The sequence below is a fragment of the Tigriopus californicus genome, chromosome 7, assembly GCF_007210705.1.
Source record: "Tigriopus californicus strain San Diego chromosome 7, Tcal_SD_v2.1, whole genome shotgun sequence".
Lineage (NCBI taxonomy): Eukaryota > Metazoa > Arthropoda > Copepoda > Harpacticoida > Harpacticidae > Tigriopus > Tigriopus californicus.
The window spans coordinates 3,818,317-3,837,815 of record NC_081446.1 but is presented as its reverse complement, the minus strand read 5'-3'; the positions used below and the strand labels follow the sequence as shown (position 1 = coordinate 3,837,815).

General features: G+C 39.7%; 4 protein-coding genes across 8 annotated transcripts; 1 reads left to right on the top strand and 3 right to left on the bottom strand.

Annotated features, from left to right (window-relative positions):
• The first annotated feature begins 29 nt into the window (after positions 1-29).
• Positions 30-4,472, top strand: LOC131883686 (uncharacterized). 4 transcript variants are annotated; one of them, XR_009373636.1, is made up of 6 exons: positions 30-1,981; positions 2,044-2,212; positions 2,271-2,330; positions 2,522-2,638; positions 2,700-2,986; positions 4,249-4,393. XR_009373636.1 is itself a non-coding variant. In XM_059231204.1 (6 exons), the coding sequence occupies exons 1-6, from the start codon at positions 1,698-1,700 to the stop codon at positions 4,470-4,472; spliced, it is 1,248 nt and encodes a 415-aa protein (XP_059087187.1). In that variant the 5' UTR covers positions 30-1,697. The 4 variants fall into 4 exon arrangements, 2 of the variants coding, with proteins under 2 accessions (XP_059087187.1, XP_059087186.1); XR_009373635.1 differs by having other exon boundaries at positions 2,386-2,638; XM_059231204.1 differs by having other exon boundaries at positions 2,044-2,093; positions 2,178-2,212; positions 2,271-2,638; positions 4,249-4,472.
• Positions 4,473-4,499: 27 nt separating this feature from the next.
• LOC131883687 (MORN repeat-containing protein 4-like) lies at positions 4,500-5,686 on the bottom strand. 2 transcript variants are annotated; one of them, XM_059231205.1, is made up of 3 exons: positions 5,418-5,686; positions 5,153-5,365; positions 4,500-4,833 (listed from the first exon to the last, which is right to left on the bottom strand). In XM_059231205.1, exons 1-3 carry the CDS (start codon positions 5,647-5,649, stop codon positions 4,616-4,618), a joined length of 663 nt encoding a protein of 220 aa, XP_059087188.1. In that variant the 5' UTR covers positions 5,650-5,686; the 3' UTR covers positions 4,500-4,615. The 2 variants fall into 2 exon arrangements, with proteins under 2 accessions (XP_059087188.1, XP_059087189.1); XM_059231206.1 differs by having other exon boundaries at positions 5,153-5,356; positions 5,418-5,685.
• Positions 5,687-5,821: 135 nt separating this feature from the next.
• LOC131883688 (uncharacterized) lies at positions 5,822-6,755 on the bottom strand. Its single transcript, XM_059231207.1, has 2 exons — positions 6,253-6,755; positions 5,822-6,171 (listed from the first exon to the last, which is right to left on the bottom strand). Exons 1-2 carry the CDS (start codon positions 6,464-6,466, stop codon positions 5,885-5,887), a joined length of 501 nt encoding a protein of 166 aa, XP_059087190.1. The 5' UTR covers positions 6,467-6,755; the 3' UTR covers positions 5,822-5,884.
• Positions 6,756-15,189: 8,434 nt separating this feature from the next.
• LOC131883568 (uncharacterized) lies at positions 15,190-17,852 on the bottom strand. The gene is made up of 2 exons (XM_059231068.1): positions 17,543-17,852; positions 15,190-15,509 (listed from the first exon to the last, which is right to left on the bottom strand). Exons 1-2 carry the CDS (start codon positions 17,740-17,742, stop codon positions 15,251-15,253), a joined length of 459 nt encoding a protein of 152 aa, XP_059087051.1. The 5' UTR covers positions 17,743-17,852; the 3' UTR covers positions 15,190-15,250.
• Between the last annotated feature and the right edge of the window lie 1,647 nt (positions 17,853-19,499).

Sequence of the window (19,499 nt, the reverse complement as noted above, 5' to 3'; positions counted from 1 at the left end):
ATAGTCCACAAAGCCATCAGACTAAAACTTTTAAGTGAATTGACCAAAAGACTACGAATACGTGAAGATTGGGAGCGCTGTGTCTAATACTGTAATTAGGCAATAATTAGTTACCAACAACAGTTTAACAAAATATCGCCAAAGAAAAGACACATTATGGATGTGGAAAACTCGTTTGAATATATCTAAGGATACATTCAATTAGGGATCCCTCAGTGACATATTACATTGTACATGATGCCAAGTTGGGTGTCCCACAGGGCTTCATACTAGGTCCTTTTCTTTTCACCACTTTTATTGCTTCTCTTCAATAGCTTGGTATCTCTCCTTATACTGATGCATGGACCCTGAAGATATCAAAATAGCGTCCTTGGCTGAGGTAAGAAGGACGAAATACATACAGGCCTCTGTTAGAGCGTTGCGTTGCCCATTATTTTTATTTCGTCGGATAGCAGTTAAGCCACTGACTTGCTTTGCAAATTAAGTGCGAGTTGAAGGAATTCATGCCAAATTGCAGCCACATCCGGCTACAGCTGACGAGTAACAGACAATCGACATTTGGTATTGTTGTGGTGACGCAGGCAACAAGAATCATTCAATTGTTTCGAAAATTCACTCCTAAGCATCAAATTGTGAAACGCAATGCTGGTTGCAAAATAAACTTGTTGACTTGGCTCGAACCGGTATGAGTGCTTTCGCCGAGAGTCTCTGCATCTTCAGTTCGTAATCCGTTGATCCTTGACTGAGTGAAGGAACCACTGAAAAGATGCAAAATTAGGTTGCTGAAAGGACAAAGACCCGCGATTCTAGTAATGCATTTATTCAAATCTTCTCTTGGGTTGTTGAGAGTAATATAGCCTGGAAAAGAATGAAATTCTGCTCACTGGCTTTTGAGTTGACGACACTGAACCCTCCATTCGGAGGTAATGGAGATAAAAGTATTGTCGAGGTTTCCTCTATGCATGATTAAGAGGTTGTCCTCCAAAATGATAGAAAGTGTGATGAGCATGCCCGGATGAAAGTTGGCAAGGCTGTTCAAACCTGTGGTTGAATATATCGCACGTTTAAGTTCAGATATAGTATCACGATGTTAACTCTGCACAAGCCACATTGTCAATTTGCTTCGCCCATTTGGGAATACGTTAAGATTTTTTGCAAAAGGTGGAGCAGGTCCAAACCACTGGGAACATTGAGGGAATGAATTGCTCTTGCATTGGGAGAGGCTTGAAAGGTTGGGACTGTACAGTTTTCAAAGGAGGTACGAAAGGTACTTGATAGCGTACGTCTTCAAACGCATTCAAGAGCATTGTCCCAACCCTGGATTTAGGATCAGTTCTAATGACCGTAGGGGCTTAACGTGCGTTTTGAGAGCACCTTCAAGCCCTCGTGAATCCAGACTAGTTAGAATAATGAAGTCCATCTCTCTCTTCTTTCTCAGGCTCCTTCATTGTTTAATTTGCTTCCGTTGGCGTTGATGCGTCTGTAGGTTGGTGTTTAGACAAATTCTGGCTCCGTGGGCCAATGCCATAGTTTATTCAAAAGCATTGATATACTCATTGCATTCATTACTCTATCACTTTTAGACAAACAGTCGATGTGTTCGCACCATTCATTCTGTCCACACACGTTTAAAACATATTATAGAAAAATCAAATTAATTAATCGGCAATTATCCCCTTGTCTCCATATGTCTGCCAATGAACTGGAACGTACATCAAGTGGTTGGATTATCCTTATCCCCAAACCAGCCACTATCCTCTGTCCTGTCTGATCGAGCTCGAGTCATGGACACATGGGATTTGCGCTTGTTCCATTTAAGTAACTTGGTTGGACTCACTCCTTTTGAAGTAGACCGTGATCGCTCCTACTTACGAAAAGTGAGATGGAAGTCGCGACAAGCCATCTATTTCCTTATCGTCGCCACCTGGTGTCAAGTATTCTTGTTATTTTATTCAGGTTCCTTAATTCTGCTCATAACGAGGTAAAGTTATTGACCAGCTTGAAATCACGGATATAAAACTATTGTATTATTCTTGTTGGCAGAAAAGGCGTGGCGTTTTCTTTGCGTGCTTCACCTTGGATCGGGGCAACAGGTATTGCTTGTTCCATTCAATGGGTCTTCATTCTTCGACATGAGAAGATTGTGACTTATTTGAATGCTACTTTCGCGCTTTTAGGACGACAGAGTCTGGCCAACACGAAGTGGAAAAAGGTAAAATTATGACTGGTTGACTTGAATCGAGAGTGAGACACATCATTCTTTTCCCCAGGATAAGAGGCGATATTTTATTGGCGCATTTCTGGCCTTTGGGTTGATTCCTTTCGTGTTGGTAAGTTGTCACATTTGCCTCTTTACTGGAGAGATTTATATTCACAGCCATCTAGAGTTTTACTATCCGGAATATAATCAGACTTGGAGAGGGATATCAAACGTAATTCATTGCTATTCGGCCTTGGTTTGCGTCATGGGGGCCTTCTTTTGCGATATCCTACTTATTTTCCTGTCAATTGGATACTTCAGGCACTTTGAAGAAATCAATAAAATTTTGATTTCGTTGGGTGTCCCTGAAGAGAAGGTACTTCAGAAGCGGAATGGAATTTCGCTCACAATTTCGGACGAAATCGATCCAATGACGAGGTAACGATGATAATGTTTTTGTCAAATGAGCCTTAATGTCTGGTTCACATTTTGATTTCAGAAGAACAACCCTGGCAATGCCATTGAACATAATTTCTTGTCATCGCCTACAAAATCTCCTCCGAAAACATTTGGAGTTGCAACAAAGTCTTGACGGCTTCAACAATACCTTTGATGACATTCTCTTGGCATTCCCGGTTCAAATCTTTGTCATGGTGGTGGCTCTTTTCTTCAGCATCATCCGGGATGAAATAACCAATTTATTGGAATTGCTTGCATTGCTCAACATTGGAACTCAGTTTCTATTTCGATCGTTCATTGGATTGTACAACTTTGGGAAAGTCCAAGGTAACACTTTTTCAAAACAGTGTTTTGTTGGCTTAATCAGGGTTACTAAGAATGTAATCCTTGTCAATTTGAGAAGAAAAATCTATAATCCTTATTTAACTTTATATTCATTTAATATCTGATCACCCAACGTATCAGATTGATATATTGAATATATGTTGAGTTGATTTGGAATTTTGGTTAAAAATCTGGCTTGAAATTGCTACAGCCTACAGGATCAGAGCCTACGTTGTCCTTTTAGGTACTAGGGGGAATTAAGTAGTTCAATGAGAGAACCTGACAACGGTGTGGATTCTCGAGGGCTTGACGGTGTTCTCAAAACGCACTGTAAGCCTCTGCTTTAAGTTCCAACTCCCAAAGCGAGAGCTCTATCACTCCTGCAATAATCCTTGTAAAACAGTTTCGAGCTTATCTCGCTTTTTTCAAACCTAAAAACAACAGGGAGGAAAGAACTAAAAGGCCATTTGTAATGCCATCTGAAAAAGTTTCTCTCAACTTAATGATCTGCTTGATCATATTGAACCATCTAAAGTTTCATTGCGAGGGAATGCGGAAAAATCTAGTGCCATATTATCATATATGAACGAATTTCAAACTAAAGAAGAATGATGACCACCTGATTGTTTGGCCACCTGATGACAATGCCACAATTTTCAGGTCTTTTCTTAAGGGGTTCACCGTCTTTTCATTACGACTTGAAATTTCCAGACCTTAAATTGCGTCTTGTTTTATCTACAAGAAGACAAAATATTGGAGAGTTGTCAATTTTCATTAAGCCAAAATTTGATTATTTATCATTTGTAACTAGGATTTCAATAGTCCCTTGAAATTAAAAAAGAAACTTGATTCAATATCATCACGCCAATCTTCTGAAATCTGTAAATGTGGCCCTTAATTTCTTTATATCTTGCAATTGGGGGCGTGGTTGGATCAGTGTCATAACATGAGAGGTGTCTTTTGTTCGATTCTCCTCCTTGGCCATTTTCAAGGCAAGCCTTACAGGTGGAGAACCAATCTGATACTGGACATGTCTTTGCCTATCAGAATTCAAAAATGGATGATGTGATAACTGACCTCAGCACCTTGAACGACAATCAGCAAAGCTAATGGTATGGATGGGTTGTGGGTGTAGATATCCTTGGCACTTAAGGGACAGCCTCTGTTTGTGGGGTTGATCCACTAGAATTATTTGGGAACGATCTGGGTTTCAACCCATTGGAACCATATCTAGTTCGATCTCTACGTTTAGATTATTTTTGCAGACGTGGGAGTAGAGGCCAAATACATCTTGCTTCGGGACCTCCGCATCCAATATCAGCAACATTTTTTGAGACCAGATGCAGCCTTCGAGGTCGAGGCCTTTTGTGGTGTAGCGGATGAAGTGGCCGTCAAAGCCGGATCCTATGTGTCGTTCTCCAAAAGATTTCTGATCTCCTATTACGGCGTTTTGGTCTCTTATATGGCAATCGTGGTCCAATCATTTTAAGTTTCATTCCATGGACATGATCATGTGTGGTTGGCGAGCACATAAAACGATAGGTGTATTTAATGATCTGACTAATTGTTAAGTACAATACAGTATATTTGCTGTCCGGTCGGTAAGAGCAATGATGAAATTGTTTTCATGTCTTACACAGCTTTGGGTTTCGGCACTGGTTTCCCATTGACCCAATTTACTTCGACCGTCATGCTTCCCACCGTTAATTTTCCTTCACCAAAAGGCTGCCCTTTCTTCCACTGGCCGTCATAGTTGTCTCCATTCTCAGTGTACATGATTCCAAATCCCTCACGTTTTCCGTTGGCAAATTCGCCTTCGTATCGTTTTCCATTGGCCCAATAGTAGATGCCTGAAAACATATGTAGCTTTTAACACTTCAACTCAAATTTAAACCAAGCGAATAAGACGGGAACCATGTGGAACGACTTGTAATCTTTACTGAATGATTTTGCAACTTTTCACTTAATGGTCGGATAAGTCGCAAATTTGAGAGACACGATTTTTTCGAATTTTGAAATATAATATAAGGCGAAAACACAAATGGTGACAATTGCAAACATCTTTTTCGCAAAGCGATGTGATTACGACTGAAACATCAAGTTAGAAATACAAAAAGCAATTTATGATTAGAAAATCGAATAAAAAAGATTGCAAATCGCCCAACCTACCAACGCCATGTCTCATCCCGTCTTTGTGTTCTCCTTCATATCGATCCCCGTCGTGTTGGGATCCATCGTTCCACTGATAAACCCCATGCCCGTTGGGCACTCCGTTCTCAAAGCGACCTTCGAAGGAATTCCCGTTGGAAAACAAAAGCGTCCCATTTCCATTGGATCTTCGGCCATTCGTGTATTCCCCAATGAATCGATCACCTATGACACCTTTGAGATTGAGGGGGTAGGTCCCTTTGGATCTGAGAGTATACCTTATTACCATTTTTGAAGAAATAGGTGCCTGGTCCATTGGGCAAGTTGTCCTGAAACCTTCCGGCGTGTTTGTCTCCATTCTTCCAACGAAGAACTCCTTGCCCATGACGTTGTCCTTTTTCGTTCACATCTCCCGTGTAGAAACCTTCTGTGTATTCTTTTTCAATGACTAACTCGCCAAGGATGGCGCTCACGATAGCTAAGATTTGCACAAGAGTCAGCACTGAATTGGTCGCCATCGCTAATGGGTCTGGCCATAATTTGATCCTATGCTAACTATTTAAAGAATCTTGGCAGCCCAAGTGGTTTTGCATCCCGAACTTTTACGTAACCCTACTCCTGAGCTTGAGTAACTCAACATTTTCCGTATCATCCTGGTGAGTAAATAGACGACGAAGAAAAAGTTCAAGCTCGCGTGTTTACCCAATATTTGGGACCTTTTATTGAGAGTTACAACAAATATTTGCCATTAATTTAAACGTCTTGATCCTCGTTCGTAGCAGATTGGTCGAGGTCATCCTCGTTCAATTCATGGGTGTTCTTCAGGATTGAGTTCTGGAGCCTTTTGGGCAAAAGGTTATTAGGCGGGAGCTTCGTCTTGCCCGGAATGACAATGTTCAATCCCTCGCAATCCTTGTATTCCTCCTCGCCCAGACCTGAGCATTTGGCATGGCATGAATTCGCAAACAATTGCCTTTGGTCGAGAGAACACACGGGCATGAACACGGCCGTACACTCCGTCTCACAACCATCGCAAGAGCCTGCAGTTATAATAGAAAAAAAGCACACCATTCATTAACTGCACGGTAGGACTAACCGAAAACCAGAAATTAAACGTTTACCTTTGGTAAATTTCCCTGAGCAGATCGCATCACACACATTCTTGTGAGTGACTTGATTGCCCTCTTGATCTTCCGCGCAGAATGGGAGATAGAATTCCCGGTCTTGAAATTTTGGGGCCCGACAATTGCCACACGAAACGGCACCAGTGGCACACTCACCCACGGAGACCAAGGTGCACACCATCAAAAGGCTCTTCCATCCCAAAGAGTTCATGATTATTGGTTGGAATCTGAAGACAGAATGCTACTTCCAAGAGGGATGTCTTCTCGACTTGTTCTCGGTCAGTGGTTTCCTGGTAAATGAGGCCTAGATTCAGTACGCGTCGAACCAAAGCTCTCCGCTCTTCAATGGTTCCGTCCATTGGAGGCCCACCGCCCGAGAACTGTTCAAGAGTTTCTCAATTGGTGACCACGCTGAGCGCTCTGGAGTGGGAATTGTCTGGCTTTTTGTGGCAGTGATTTCAACGTCCACTCCTCGAGAATCAGGTGAAGGTCCAGTCGATCTGAAAATAGTAGCTGGGCCGTAATCGGAGTAGAGTCTCGATTGGTTGGTTGCGGTGCTTGAATAGAAATGTGGCTGGGGTCTTTTCAGGCCAGGCCATGAATGCACTCCACAACCATCTTCCCATCGTCCAGCCATGAAGGTAAAAACGGCACAATGAAACGTTGCTCGCTCGCTTACTAATGTAGACAAAGATCGATCAAGTTGAAAGGCCTAGATTCTCTGGGAAGTGTTCTCGAAATAACTGGAGTCCAGATGTTGGGACCAGAACGGGATGGATATTGATCGCGATGACAATTTGTAGATGAACGGTTTTCCTTACTTTTTGATTTTGTGCTTTGGCTTTGAACGTAATTCAAGAAGAAAGTAATATGGCCTCAAGTTCTTTATGCCAAATATTGGTTCATTCCCAAGTTGGGCATTTTTTATTCATTGTACCTTGTTTCAATATTCGACCTGTACAATGAAAATTAAATGTTCGGCCATCTTGGTTGTAGAACTGGTTTGTCGTGAACGTACTTTTCATGAGCGGAATGTTCATGACAAGTGCATTTATAAATATTTGACTATTCATGATACTCACGCAATCCATCAAGTTTGCCAGCTTTTCCAAAAAAAGGGATCTTTGATTTCTTAAGGTTGTTCAAAAAGCACGTTGAATTAGGATTTTCCATTCCAAATACTCTTTGCTTCTATTTTCAGCATATGTTTCACAATACCTTGCTTTACGAAACAAAACTAACTAGGCAGCAACAATACTGTACACCTCTCATTTGCCTCAAATTGTTTTTGGTCTTTCACAAAACATGCAAATTAAGGAAAAAATAGGGTATAGTTGGTACGAGAAGGTACTTCTCGGTGCTAGTTTTAATGGTTGACTTTTACCGAGGATCATTCGGACCTGCTTGATACATTTTCTTATATTCAACTCTAATTCATTGTTGGTTCAGATATCATACGAATATAAAGTTAAGTGAAATCAATGTGTTTTTTTGTCTTGAACGGCTGGGAATTCCATTCCCAGAAGTGGTAAGGAAGTCCTTTAAAAAATAATGATGCGACTATTTATGTCCTCACAACCAGTTTATCACAATACGAGTTCGACATAACTGGTACAGTTTACAACTATATTTAGAGATAGCACTGGCCAAGGCTGGTAAAATGCTACTCAAACCCGTAATATGGACCAATATCATTCGTTTTGCTCACTCTCAACTACATAACAAAAGTCCAGGAATTTCTTTGATTTGCTAATTGACCTCTGCAAGTGTTTTTCCGAGCAAAATTCAAAATGAAATGACAACAAAGCAATCAAAAGCCAGCTCACTATGACAACACGGGCAAATATGAAGAGATGAGAGGGCAATCAGAGGCCGAAATTTGATCAGAGGGCAATCATGGAGGTCAAAAACGGCAACAGGGTAATCATAGAGGCTGATCAAAACCATAACAAAGCCAGGAGCATCAGCTGACTTAGTGAACACAACAAAACTTGACTTGACGTGCTGGAATTGACCTCAAACGAGAATACGATAGGTGACCAATAACAGGGAAACTAAACTCAATCACGGAATTTGGTATTTGGAAAATATGTTGAAATAAACAATTATGAGTTCGTTTAATAACAAAATTTGAAGAAAATAAATTTTCTTTGACCAAGTATGACCAATTTCTTCAAATTTGAATTCATGCTTTATTCGATTTTGCAGACAAGGCGAAATGAGAGGGTACACTTTTTTAGCAATCTTTGAGTGACATCCCATCAGATTCGTTTTTTTTTTGACTTGGAAGTGAGATGAACGTTTTGCGATATTCTGGAATCCCCATATTAGCAAAATACCTGATAAAAAAAACCAACACAAATGATCATTCATTTGATTTGACGTTGCAATTGGTCAAGCCAAGACCCAGCCGATATTCACCAATAGCAAAACTGGCTTCATTCGGTAAATAAGACGGCATAAGTCTGGTTTTAACAACCGTTGTGATATATTTTATCTCCATTAACCTAATCAACAATGTTGTTTCAAACAAACAAATCTGAGGTTCGTTAATAGTCACCACTATCTGAATCTAATACATGATTTGTGTTCACCTGAGCTGAGGATCAAACGTTCCAAACTCAACAACTAAATGATTATAATGATGTTACCATTGTACGTGTATGTATCCAAATTTCGGCGCTATCTCCGTTTTGATTTTTCCCTTTTATGGTCGAAAGTCATCCGGCCCTAAAAGACGTGGCAATGAATCGGCTCATCCACTAATGAATTGGCATAATAAATATGAAAACGAAAAGCTCCTCTTTATGAAGGTGTAACCGTCGTCATTATAGGATTTGGACATTGATTTTACCTGGCTCTGAAGATTGCTAGTGGTCCAAGTTTAGGGCTTCCTTGTCGCTCAAATTATCGACTTCTCGCCATTTCACCTTTTCTTCTTGTTGATCGTTGTTTGACCGAATCATATAAGAACCTTGGATCGAATTAACTAGTTAGCTGATATTAAGGAGGGTGACTCGGAGTCACAATATATGTTGAGCGTGAAAGCCGTGTCGTGTGTTATTGACAATTACGGGAGTGATCAAAACGAATGATATTGCGAAGATCCCGAGTTTGAGAACGGATCTCGGGCTAAAGCCCTCGAACTGGTCACCCTTCAAACGGGCTCTCAATCGCAGGCTGGCCAGGTAGCGTTTTTCGATGCTAATTTTAGAAAATTAGCATTATTTCACGGCCACTAGCCTTGGAATTTTTAAATATTAGGATTGGTCTGGGTTTTAGCATTAAACTAGCATTACTTGCATGCCCCAAGCATTGTGAAATCTTGTCTAGCATTTTAGCATTTTCCTAGCATTATTTCAATGAAAAAATGACCAAAAGGGAAGAAAATAAAAGGAAATGAAAAATCTCACAAGAGAACTACATTTGGCGATGTTAGCAATGTTCTTTCATTGGATCCCTTTCCCATTCCTTGAAATTGATACGCTGTAGCCACAAAGTGATTTCCATTGGAATGTTCACTTTACATTAAGCAATCAAAATGATTTATACTAATTGCTTCGCAATTCAAAGGGAGTTTTAGCCAAATTTCTGTTTGTAACCAGACTTTTGGCACACAAAAAGATTTTGGGTTGGCTAACACAAACAAAGGTATTGATCAAAATGGTCAGTGCGTGTATAAGGACGAATTATTAATTCTTAAGTAAATGTAAGTATGGGCTAATTTCAATGTAATATTCAAATAAACATAAATATTTTGGTTAGGTTCATTGAATTCTGAAAAGTATTCCCCCACACATTTGAGGTAACCAAATCACAAGATTCAAAAGTAGCAAAAAAAATTCAAAATAGAAGCAATAGACAACAAGTGAGCTCTATGGATAAAGAAACTTATTGCAGCTCTTGTTAATGTCCGCTTTGAAGTATGCTGCACGATGGAAAAAAATTATAATTGTGTGTAAAAAACATTGTTCAAATCCTGAAAATACACTTTTGCTCAAATAAAGCTCTTCACTTCTTGGTGTCCCATTCGAAGTCTCAGGGTTCAAAATTAGGAGAATATCATAAACACAACTCCATCCATTTCAACTCCAAGGTTTTTCTTTAGATTTTGTGCTTTTCATCTTTTTTTCTTAAAGAATAATTTTCAAAATTTCGCCTGAACATACCCTGTCAAAGAGGGCCAAATATAATTGAATTGTGAATCTGAAATCCTTTATGAGCACCATGAATAATATGCTTTTCTTCAAAAAGTAGCATTGTTCTAGCATTTTAGAATTCCATTTGGCATTTTTTAGCATCGATTTTGCACGAGCTAGCATTGCTGGCTGAAAAAAACCTGGCCAACCTGCTCGATCGGGGCAATATTCAATGTGATGTCCACTTTGACGTTCTCAAACTCGGGATATGCACACAATGTTCGGTTGAATTCGCATAAAAAGATCACCTGTTTTGTCAAAACTTTGCAAGGTGTTGACCGATTTGGAGAACTTGAGCTGATCTTTTAATAAAATTGTCGGAGCGCGGCTCCACCATTCATTTTCAAACCTGATTAGAACCCTATTGTTATTAGCAAATTTATTACGACATTAGTTCACAATATCTTCATTTTAAAAGCAATGGGTACTTATCATCAGGCCGAAATACCAAAAAACATGGTCCCATTTGATGGACTCGTAAGTCACCTCGGATAACCGTTGTATCGATTCTGAAACTCGAGCAAGGTTTCAACGATCTTCGATATCCAATGCAAGGTAATTGATATTTGCAAAATGGTTTGATTTCTATTGAATAATTTTTCATGTTGCGTTAACACTGGTGATTGCTTTTGTTATTCATTTTGGTCAACCATGGCTGCTTTTGTTTGTTTGTTTTTAAGCAACCATGACTGCTTTTGTTATTCATTTTGAAACCAAAGGTTTGAATTCCCGAGATTGAATTCTAGTAGGACTGAATCGTTTGATTGTATCGTGAAGATTGAATAAGAACATGAACCGTACTTACAAATGCATTATTAATATGGACAACTGGTAAGCTCATTAATAGGCTGATATAATCAGGTATAATCATTTTAGTCAGATTGGATGAGATTTATTTATTAGTAAAACAATTTATTCAATGGCTAAAAATATAGATAGATAGATTTTAGGAGCACTTTGATCATAATTGGATAATGACGGCATCTAATCTTTAATTAATACCTTAGTATATCAACAATTTCATGAGCATGTAACTCCTCAGGTTCTGGGTAAGCAAAAGCTTGTTTTCACCAGGACCTGGGCAAGATATGGAAGCAATAGATTGTCCACAATGTTACAGATGCCAAACTGCAACACGATAACGTCATTTTCTGGCACACCAACTCGTGAAATGGCTCACTGATCGATGCAAAAACACGATCGAGAAAAGGGCACATAGGGGGGCTAGCAATGACATGGCGCATGGATAAATGAAGCAGCACATCAGCCAAGAAAAGTGCACCAAAACTATATCTTGGCACAATTAAAAAGTGGCGCATAAAAACAAGAACACAAATTACTAATTAGGTAATACAAACATAAAGACTTCTTACACAACGCGAAATATGGTTTACATCTTACACTTCAGAGGGTGCTTTGTGAGCTAGCCTCCACCAAATGTAGGGCCGATTGGGCGGCCGATTCCTCTTCATTGCATTATAATGAGGTTTAGTTGGTTTTGGCTAATTCTATAAAATCTTAAGCATAATTAGTGACCAAGTTACACAATGGCCTGCAAGAAACTTGCGATTATGGAATGTCACGGATAGTTTATTTGGCAATCTACCGTGGGTCTTTCCCATTTCATTTGGGCTGTCTGATGTTGGAAATAAGGGCCCCTACTGATTATAATCGTTTAAGGGGTGTGTTATTAAAATATTTGATGAAAAGAGACCAAAGTCATACAACGAATAACTAAGAAAGAACGCATCCAATCTTTTTTACCGTCTATTTTATGGCAGTGTGTTCAAAGACCAAAGCAACAGTAGGCGCAAAAAGCACTTGAAGTTGTGTGAATATTGTACAATCCCAACCTTTCTAACCTTCCGCAATACGAGAGCTCTCTCATATCCTCAATGTTCCTAGTAAAACATCTTTGGACCTGCTCGAGCTTTTGCAAACCTGCTGAACTAATTGGAGCCCAAATGGGAGAGGCATATTCAAGATGCGGCTGAACAATCGACTTGTACAGAGTTAGCATCGTGACACTATCTCTGGACTTAAACGTGCGATATATCCAACCACATGTTTGAAAAGCCTTACCAACTTTCAATTGGATATGCTCATCGAACTTTCCATTATCTTGGAGGACTACACCTAAATCCTTCATGGATGAGACCTGCTCAATGTCCTTACCTTCATCATCTAATAGTGGAGTGTCTAATGGCGTCGACCCAAAGGTCATTGAGCGGAATTTCATTCCATTCAGTGCCATGTTACTCGCAGCAACCCAGGAGTAGATTTGGTCTAGCACCTCTACCAGACAACCGGAATTCTGACCATTCCTACCAACTACCAATTTTGTATCATCAGCATAGGAAGAGATACTGACATTACTACTACCAAGCTTCTGAAGCGGAGCAATGAAGATAATGAAAAGGAGAGGACCCAAAATGGAGCCCTGAGGGACACCCGACTTGACATCATGTATGTCACTAAGGGATCCCTCAACCTTAACTAATTGTTTCCTACCACAAATGAAACTTCTTAGCCAATTGAGAACCTTGCCTTGGATCCCAATCTCATGGAGCCTGTTAACTAAAAGGCCATGATCTACCTTGTCAAAGGCCTTGGCAAAGTCGAGATAAACTACATCGACTGATTCATGGCTCTCCAGTCCCTCAATAACCTGCTCTATATGCTCAATCAGTTGGGTAACCGTGCTAAAATGTGCTCGGAACCCATGCTGGCTAGGAGGAAGGACTTCATGTATATCAAGAAATTCAACAAGTTTGAACTTCATGATCTTCTCAAACACCTTCGCAATATTCGAAGTGAGAGAAATTGGCCTGTAGTTACTGGGGAGTGACTTATCTCCCCCTTTGAAAATTGGAACAACATGAGCTACCTTCAGAGAAGAGGGGAACTTGCCCTGGTCCAAGATGCAACGCATCAAGTACGAGAAAACAGGAGCAAGAACCTGTGAGCATCTCATCAGAAACTGAGATGTCACTCCATCAGGGCCAGGGGAGCTCGAGAGTCTCAAGTCCCTGATGGCCTCTAAAGCATCCTGATCTGTGACTACGAGATCATCTAAAGGCTCAGCTTGACAAGCCTTGCCAGTCCCAACAAACTCATCAATAGAGCAATTGTCTGTTGCTTTTAAACTCAGTGGAGTTGAAAACACACTAGAGAACTGATCTCCAAGTATGTTGGCCATACTCTCTACATCGTCTATGGCTTTCCCATCGACCTTAAAGGCCCTACAGGGTGTTTGATCTTTCTCTTAGAGTTTGCGTAAGAGAAAAGCGCCTCGGATTCGACCTCACCTCTTAAACAATTCTACTTTCCATGTTCAACTGATCTGTCTCAATGGAGGCCATCCAACTTTCTTTGAAGGCCAGCCACAACTACTGGATTCAAATTGCTCTGGAGCCTTTTTGCTAGTTTGCAACTCTTTTTGAACAAATTCTTCCTATACTTCGGAATTTTAGAATGTGCCCCGCCTTGCTCAACACATTCAGATATTGCTAGAGTGGAACAGACGTCCTTAAACACTAGAATCATTTTGTCTAAGGCTACATCTATGGACGATTCATTTTTCAGCATTGAAATGAGATCAAGCTCCCCTAACCTTTCTATAATCAGAATAATCAAATACTTTTTTGATCCGCCTAGTAGGATGTGACATATTTGTACCAAAGTTGTACCGATTGATATCACCATTCAAAAAACTGTTTGCTGAAGGAGCTTGGTTATCATTTTGTTACGGAGCATTTTACCACAGATGGATCAAACCCATTATGGCAGGTTTGGCGAGGTCTTTTGGACCTTTCCTGTGCCTTTGACTGCCTTGATAGGAGCATTCTGGGTGCGAAGCTCAATCGAAGTTATAGGCCTGGTCAGGGCTGTTATCAAACATGTATGTATTCCTTATAAATCAGTTCCTCACATGATAAGTAGTATACAAAAGTGAAAAGACCGTATTTACATCCGCAAACTTATTACTCGTTCTAAAGCACTTTTTTTTAAACCTCTTGCCTCGGAGTCATAAGCTTGGACGTTAACCAGCATGAAAATACACTGGGGAACGTGCTGAATGGATGCTCATTCTGGGTAACGCCCAAGCCTTAACTCAGAGGTACGCACAATTAAAAAGCCTCGCCTCTGGTCTCTTTGATATTATGATATTAACATATTAACAATTCTTTTTTTTCGGACTTCCTTACCGCTACCGGAATTGGAATCCCAGCAGTTCAAGACGAGANGGTTTGACTCAAAATGGACATGGCCCTAAAATAGGCCATATTGATCCCATGAGACTGAAATTTTTGATGCGGATCTACTTTCACCTAGGCATTGACCGTGTGAAATATTATGAGATTCTGAGACAAATTGCCGTGAGGGTGAACCCACTTGACGTGGAATGCCCCGGTAGCAAATTGAACAATGAAGGAGCCCGAGAAAGAAGAGAGGTGGACTTCATTGTTTTAACTAGCCTGGATTCTCGAGGGCTTGAAGGTGCTCTCAAAACGCACGTTAAGCCTCTACGGTCACTACAATTGACCCTAAATCCTGGGTTGGAACAAAGCTCATGAATGCTTTTAAAAACGTACAATATCAGATACCTTTCGTACCTTCTCTGAACACTGTACAGTCCCAACCTTTCTAACCTCTCCCAATACGAGAGCTCTCCCATATCCTCAAATCCTTCAAATTCATTATCATGCATCTCAACAATATAAGTGATCCTAAGTATGATGCGTTTGTGTTGGCCAATTCAAAAAAGCGTTATTTGAGACATACTACAAAGGAATTTAAAGCAACATGCACGAGGGATCAGCTTGGGTGTTGACCAATTCCACTTGTCGTCTGCCAAAAATCATGACAAGAAAGGGATCCTTGCTATCTCCATGACCCGAATCCCATGAATCGCAGAAGCATGTGAATTGGCGCCAGAAAACGCCCCCAGATTCTTTCTTGATGGCGACACCTCGATCGGCCGATGACTCGGGAGATATAAATAACACGCAGGAGATTTCGAAGGGAAACTCCTCGTCCGGACTTCGAGGTAATCTGGAAGAAAATCGTTCTTTTAAGTTGTTAGCAATACCGAAATTTGAATGAATGCTTGCGCTTGTTGGCCCTTCTCTAAACTTTAGGTGAGGAGACCAAATCTTGTTGTCACTCAAAAAGATCTAGCATTCCAAAAGCAATTATTTAAAAGGCAAGCAAGAAAAGTAAAGAAAGCGAAAGATAATCATGATCCTGTTATCTTCAGTCATGGCTATTTTGTTGGGCAAAATCAAACAATAACAACCGATAGCGAGGGCATTGATCATCTTGCATTACTTGAACTTCATTTAATGCAATGATATAGAATTTGACATCTACGATACAAAAATTGGCAAAAATATTCCTCAGCGACCGGCAAATAACATTCTTTGATAAAGCGCACAATTATTTTGATCTTAGCATTTCTTTTTAAGGAACATTTGCTTGGTTCTTAAAATTTTGCGTGACTGAATCTATTGCCACGAAGCGTATAAGGGATTTCCTTTTAAGTCATTGTTAGTACTACATATTTTATCTGCTTTTACCTTTGATATAAGCGTTTATTAACCATTGCTACAGTTCAAACCTCGTATTTTACCATGCGGCATGTGCACTAACCATGCCTAATTGCCTAAACACGCATACTATAAGTATATCCATAGGTTGCTATGGAAAAATGTTTAGCTGGCATTGGGCCGACTAAATTCATTTTTTTCCAAGGATCTATTTTTCGTGAAACAAAACTACAAATATGTAAGCAACTCAGTTTTGACCTCAGGAAATTTACATAAAGCCTCAATGCATGTTAGGTAAATCTTGAGTTTTTCGATGCTAGGTAAGGCTAGTGATAAATAACTTGAACCAAAATGTCGAGGCCATAAAATATTCCTTTAGCCTAATAATAGGCCATTATGTGCCAAAATGCAAAAAAGGAATTTCTTAAACTTAAACACTGCACCTGCTCTACACCATCTTCAAGATCTAAACAAACTCAACCAAAAAGGTTTCACTTATGTAAATGGATCGAGATAAGTTAAGCTAAAAATCAAAAAAGCAACAGATTACTGTTGAACTGTCCTACACGCCTAAAAGGTTTCTTTGTTGGGATATCTACAAGATGACGTCTACTTTCTACAAGGCTTAAATCGTTACCGAAAAAAATAACGCGTTACCTTTACCGTTGGTTTTGCATTAAAAGATGGCCTAGCACAGCAGAAAAACCGTTTTAGGCCACGATACTCTACAATGAGGCTCTTAACACGTTGACATTTCTAATTCAAGTGCAGTCTACTTCTGGGTCATTGATCAATTAGTTTTGGAGTTACGGTCAGCGTCATGAGAATGCAACACTATGTACGACGTCAAACAAATTTTGAATACACGCGGGTAGAAGGGTTCGAGGGTTAAAGGTTGTTTGGTTTTAATTTCTTTCCCTTTTACGAAACATTTTCACAAGTATTCATGGTTTGAAAAAAGTTATCAAAAGACAAGTATTCCACTGGTTTGACAAGAGGAAAATCAGAGCTACGTTTTGGGGCTTTCCGTCATGCAACTAGTGATGCCATGCGTCACAGAAAAATGTAGATTGATAACCCTAATTACAGCCTTCCGTGATCGTCTATTTGAGCCCTCCAATGTAAAATAAATCACTGCATTTGATGCGGAGCTTGGAAAAAAACCGGGAAGAAAACCTTTATAAATTTTATACTTCGCTTAAACACGATGAAAGTAACGTAAACGGAAGGACTAAAAATCCGTTCCGTTAGCGATACCGTTGCTCAAGCCCTGACTTTTTTATAATAAACACACATTACTCTTTCGTATTATTTTGAGTATATGGGAGAATGTATTGATATGAGTTTAAGAAATAGTATGGTTAATGATTTGACGCTCAACCTCAATACTGTTACACTTTTCTTTATCTTGAATTTGTTAGGATTTAAACTGACCAAGCCTGCCAATCGAATGATTTCGTTTATCAAGCATGCACACCTAATCAGAAAACAATATATATAATACCCTCGAACTTTGATTCCGACGGAAATCACGCCTACCTTTGCCTGTATTGCTTCATGGGTTTGAAGTGTCTTCGATCCTTGTGCATAAGAAGATCGCCCGGCCGAGGGCGGCCTTCATGATATATTCTTCTTTCACTCGTTTTCAGAGCGCTGAACCAAACCGAAACATCTTGATTCACTTCATCTCCTACTTCGAGTTCTGCTAAGAGATTATATTCAATCGTGCAACTTGACATTGCCGTTGGAACTCTTGAATTTGTTCGAATGAGAAAAGCGTCAAGAATGGACGTACTTGCACTGATTATCGTCAAGATTACTTTTCCAGGGACTTGTTTGATCGGCCCTACCTAGAGCCATCTAACAGGAGAAATGAATAGATAGTTGAAACATGCACCATTTGAGATGAACATGTTATTCTGACTTTATATCCAATATTATTGTCCTTTTTAACGCAGAATTACGGTTGGCAGATCCGGTTAGTCTTTGAAGCTAGGGCTATTCTACAATTGGATATGAAAAAAATGTCCAAGAAATAAGTTAAGAGTCATGAATCAGATCTAAAACACCCCCTCATAATCTATTCGAAACCAAATATTTGAACTCCAAGTTGTGAAGAAAACCAAGCCTTTGTATCAGTTTAGCCAAAATACGTAGATAATCATTCTGCTCCAATTGTTTATTACAAGAAGCGTTTTAGTACACATCCCATGATCAAACTACATCACCGTGTATTTGGATTTCTGAAGACAGGGATTCTAGTGGATAAAAGTTAACAGCTGAACAAAGGAATAGGCTACACTTACGCTAGGTTCTTCCCCAAGATGGCGCTCTAGGTCACTGATGAAAAGTGTCTATTGAACATGACTACTTATCTCATTTCTAACCTGACTTGATAAATCCACACAAATATTCCCTCGAGCTCCTCCCCTCTGATTCCGCCCGTTCAGCCAGTGATTGTGGAAACTGGATAAGAGATGATGGTAACTGAGTTTTGCACTCAACGTGATTGTTTTGAATATTAAGCCAGGCGGGGTTGTAAGCTTGTAATTGCTTTAATCAATTTGGGCTTGGCATGGTTGTGATATTGTGGGCAAATCAGATTTTGACATCTAGCTTCTAAGCTCATCAAAAGAGGTGTGAATTTCATCAAACAAACATTGATTATACTAAGTAATGGTGATAGGTCACAAACTATAATTATTGGCAATTTTCCCCTTCAGATCCCATATGTGGAAGACTTCACAATCTAGTTTATTTTTGGAAGGAAGGGCGGAGCCATTATGTTTTCTTTTCTCGAACCTTTGGACAATTCGGACACGGATGCCATGCGGACCCTTGCTAATCAGTTTTAAAGCGCCAAAATGTTGTTATCAAAGTCCGTGTCAAAGCAAGGCATTGATTTTGCCAATAAAGCATTGTTTTCTCTTACCAAACATGACACATTTGTCGTGGTAAATACATATGTTTTGTGCTAGACTTTCCTAAAATAAGTTATCGCACAATTACCCCGTCCTAACACATATGATCAGCCATGTGGGGGTACAGTTCTCTGCCAAATAAAAAGCATCTTGCAAATTCAGTAGCAAATAGAAGCAGCCAAAAATATTAAATAAACCCAAAAATGGCAAATAACATGAAAATTGATGAAAGCAAATTAGCTTGCTCAACCTGACTGATCCCTTCTAATCCTCATGGAGTACGGAATTAGTCGGACATTTTATTGGTGGTTCCTTGGGTTGATTATTCTTCTATCAAAACTTACAACATGACGAAAATCACTTAGAATTGTAGAAATTGTAGCTTTTTCATACATAGGTAATTCATTTGGCTAAATTGACATTATAGGCCTATATGTAATGCAAAAAAAGGAGAAGTTATGACACGAACAAGAATATGGCAAGAAAAAATCAGCACCGTCAATTTTGCCTTTACGCTTGGTTTTGACTTATTGAAGAAGTTTCCTTTAGAGCCCCATAATGGTTGGCGTTTCTGT

What these genes read in the sequence shown, in the direction of transcription:
- LOC131883686 (XM_059231203.1), top strand. Translation starts at nt 1,698, where the DNA reads ATGAACTGGAACGTACATCAAGTGGTTGGATTATCCTTATCCCCAAAC. An exon ending in TTAATTCTGCTCATAACGAG is followed by an intron (nt 1,982 to 2,043) that starts GTAAAGTTATTG and finishes TCTTGTTGGCAG; the next exon opens with AAAAGGCGTGGCGTTTTCTT. An exon ending in CCAACACGAAGTGGAAAAAG is followed by an intron (nt 2,213 to 2,270) that starts GTAAAATTATGA and finishes TCTTTTCCCCAG; the next exon opens with GATAAGAGGCGATATTTTAT.
- LOC131883687 (XM_059231205.1), bottom strand. Translation starts at nt 5,649, where the DNA reads ATGGCGACCAATTCAGTGCTGACTCTTGTGCAAATCTTAGCTATCGTG. An exon ending in CACCTATTTCTTCAAAAATG is followed by an intron (nt 5,366 to 5,417) that starts GTAATAAGGTAT and finishes TCAATCTCAAAG; the next exon opens with GTGTCATAGGTGATCGATTC. An exon ending in CGGGATGAGACATGGCGTTG is followed by an intron (nt 4,834 to 5,152) that starts GTAGGTTGGGCG and finishes ATATGTTTTCAG; the next exon opens with GCATCTACTATTGGGCCAAT.
- LOC131883688 (XM_059231207.1), bottom strand. Translation starts at nt 6,466, where the DNA reads ATGAACTCTTTGGGATGGAAGAGCCTTTTGATGGTGTGCACCTTGGTC. An exon ending in CTCAGGGAAATTTACCAAAG is followed by an intron (nt 6,172 to 6,252) that starts GTAAACGTTTAA and finishes TTATAACTGCAG; the next exon opens with GCTCTTGCGATGGTTGTGAG.
- LOC131883568 (XM_059231068.1), bottom strand. Translation starts at nt 17,742, where the DNA reads ATGTCAAGTTGCACGATTGAATATAATCTCTTAGCAGAACTCGAAGTA. An exon ending in ATGAAGCAATACAGGCAAAG is followed by an intron (nt 15,510 to 17,542) that starts GTAGGCGTGATT and finishes ATTTTCTTCCAG; the next exon opens with ATTACCTCGAAGTCCGGACG.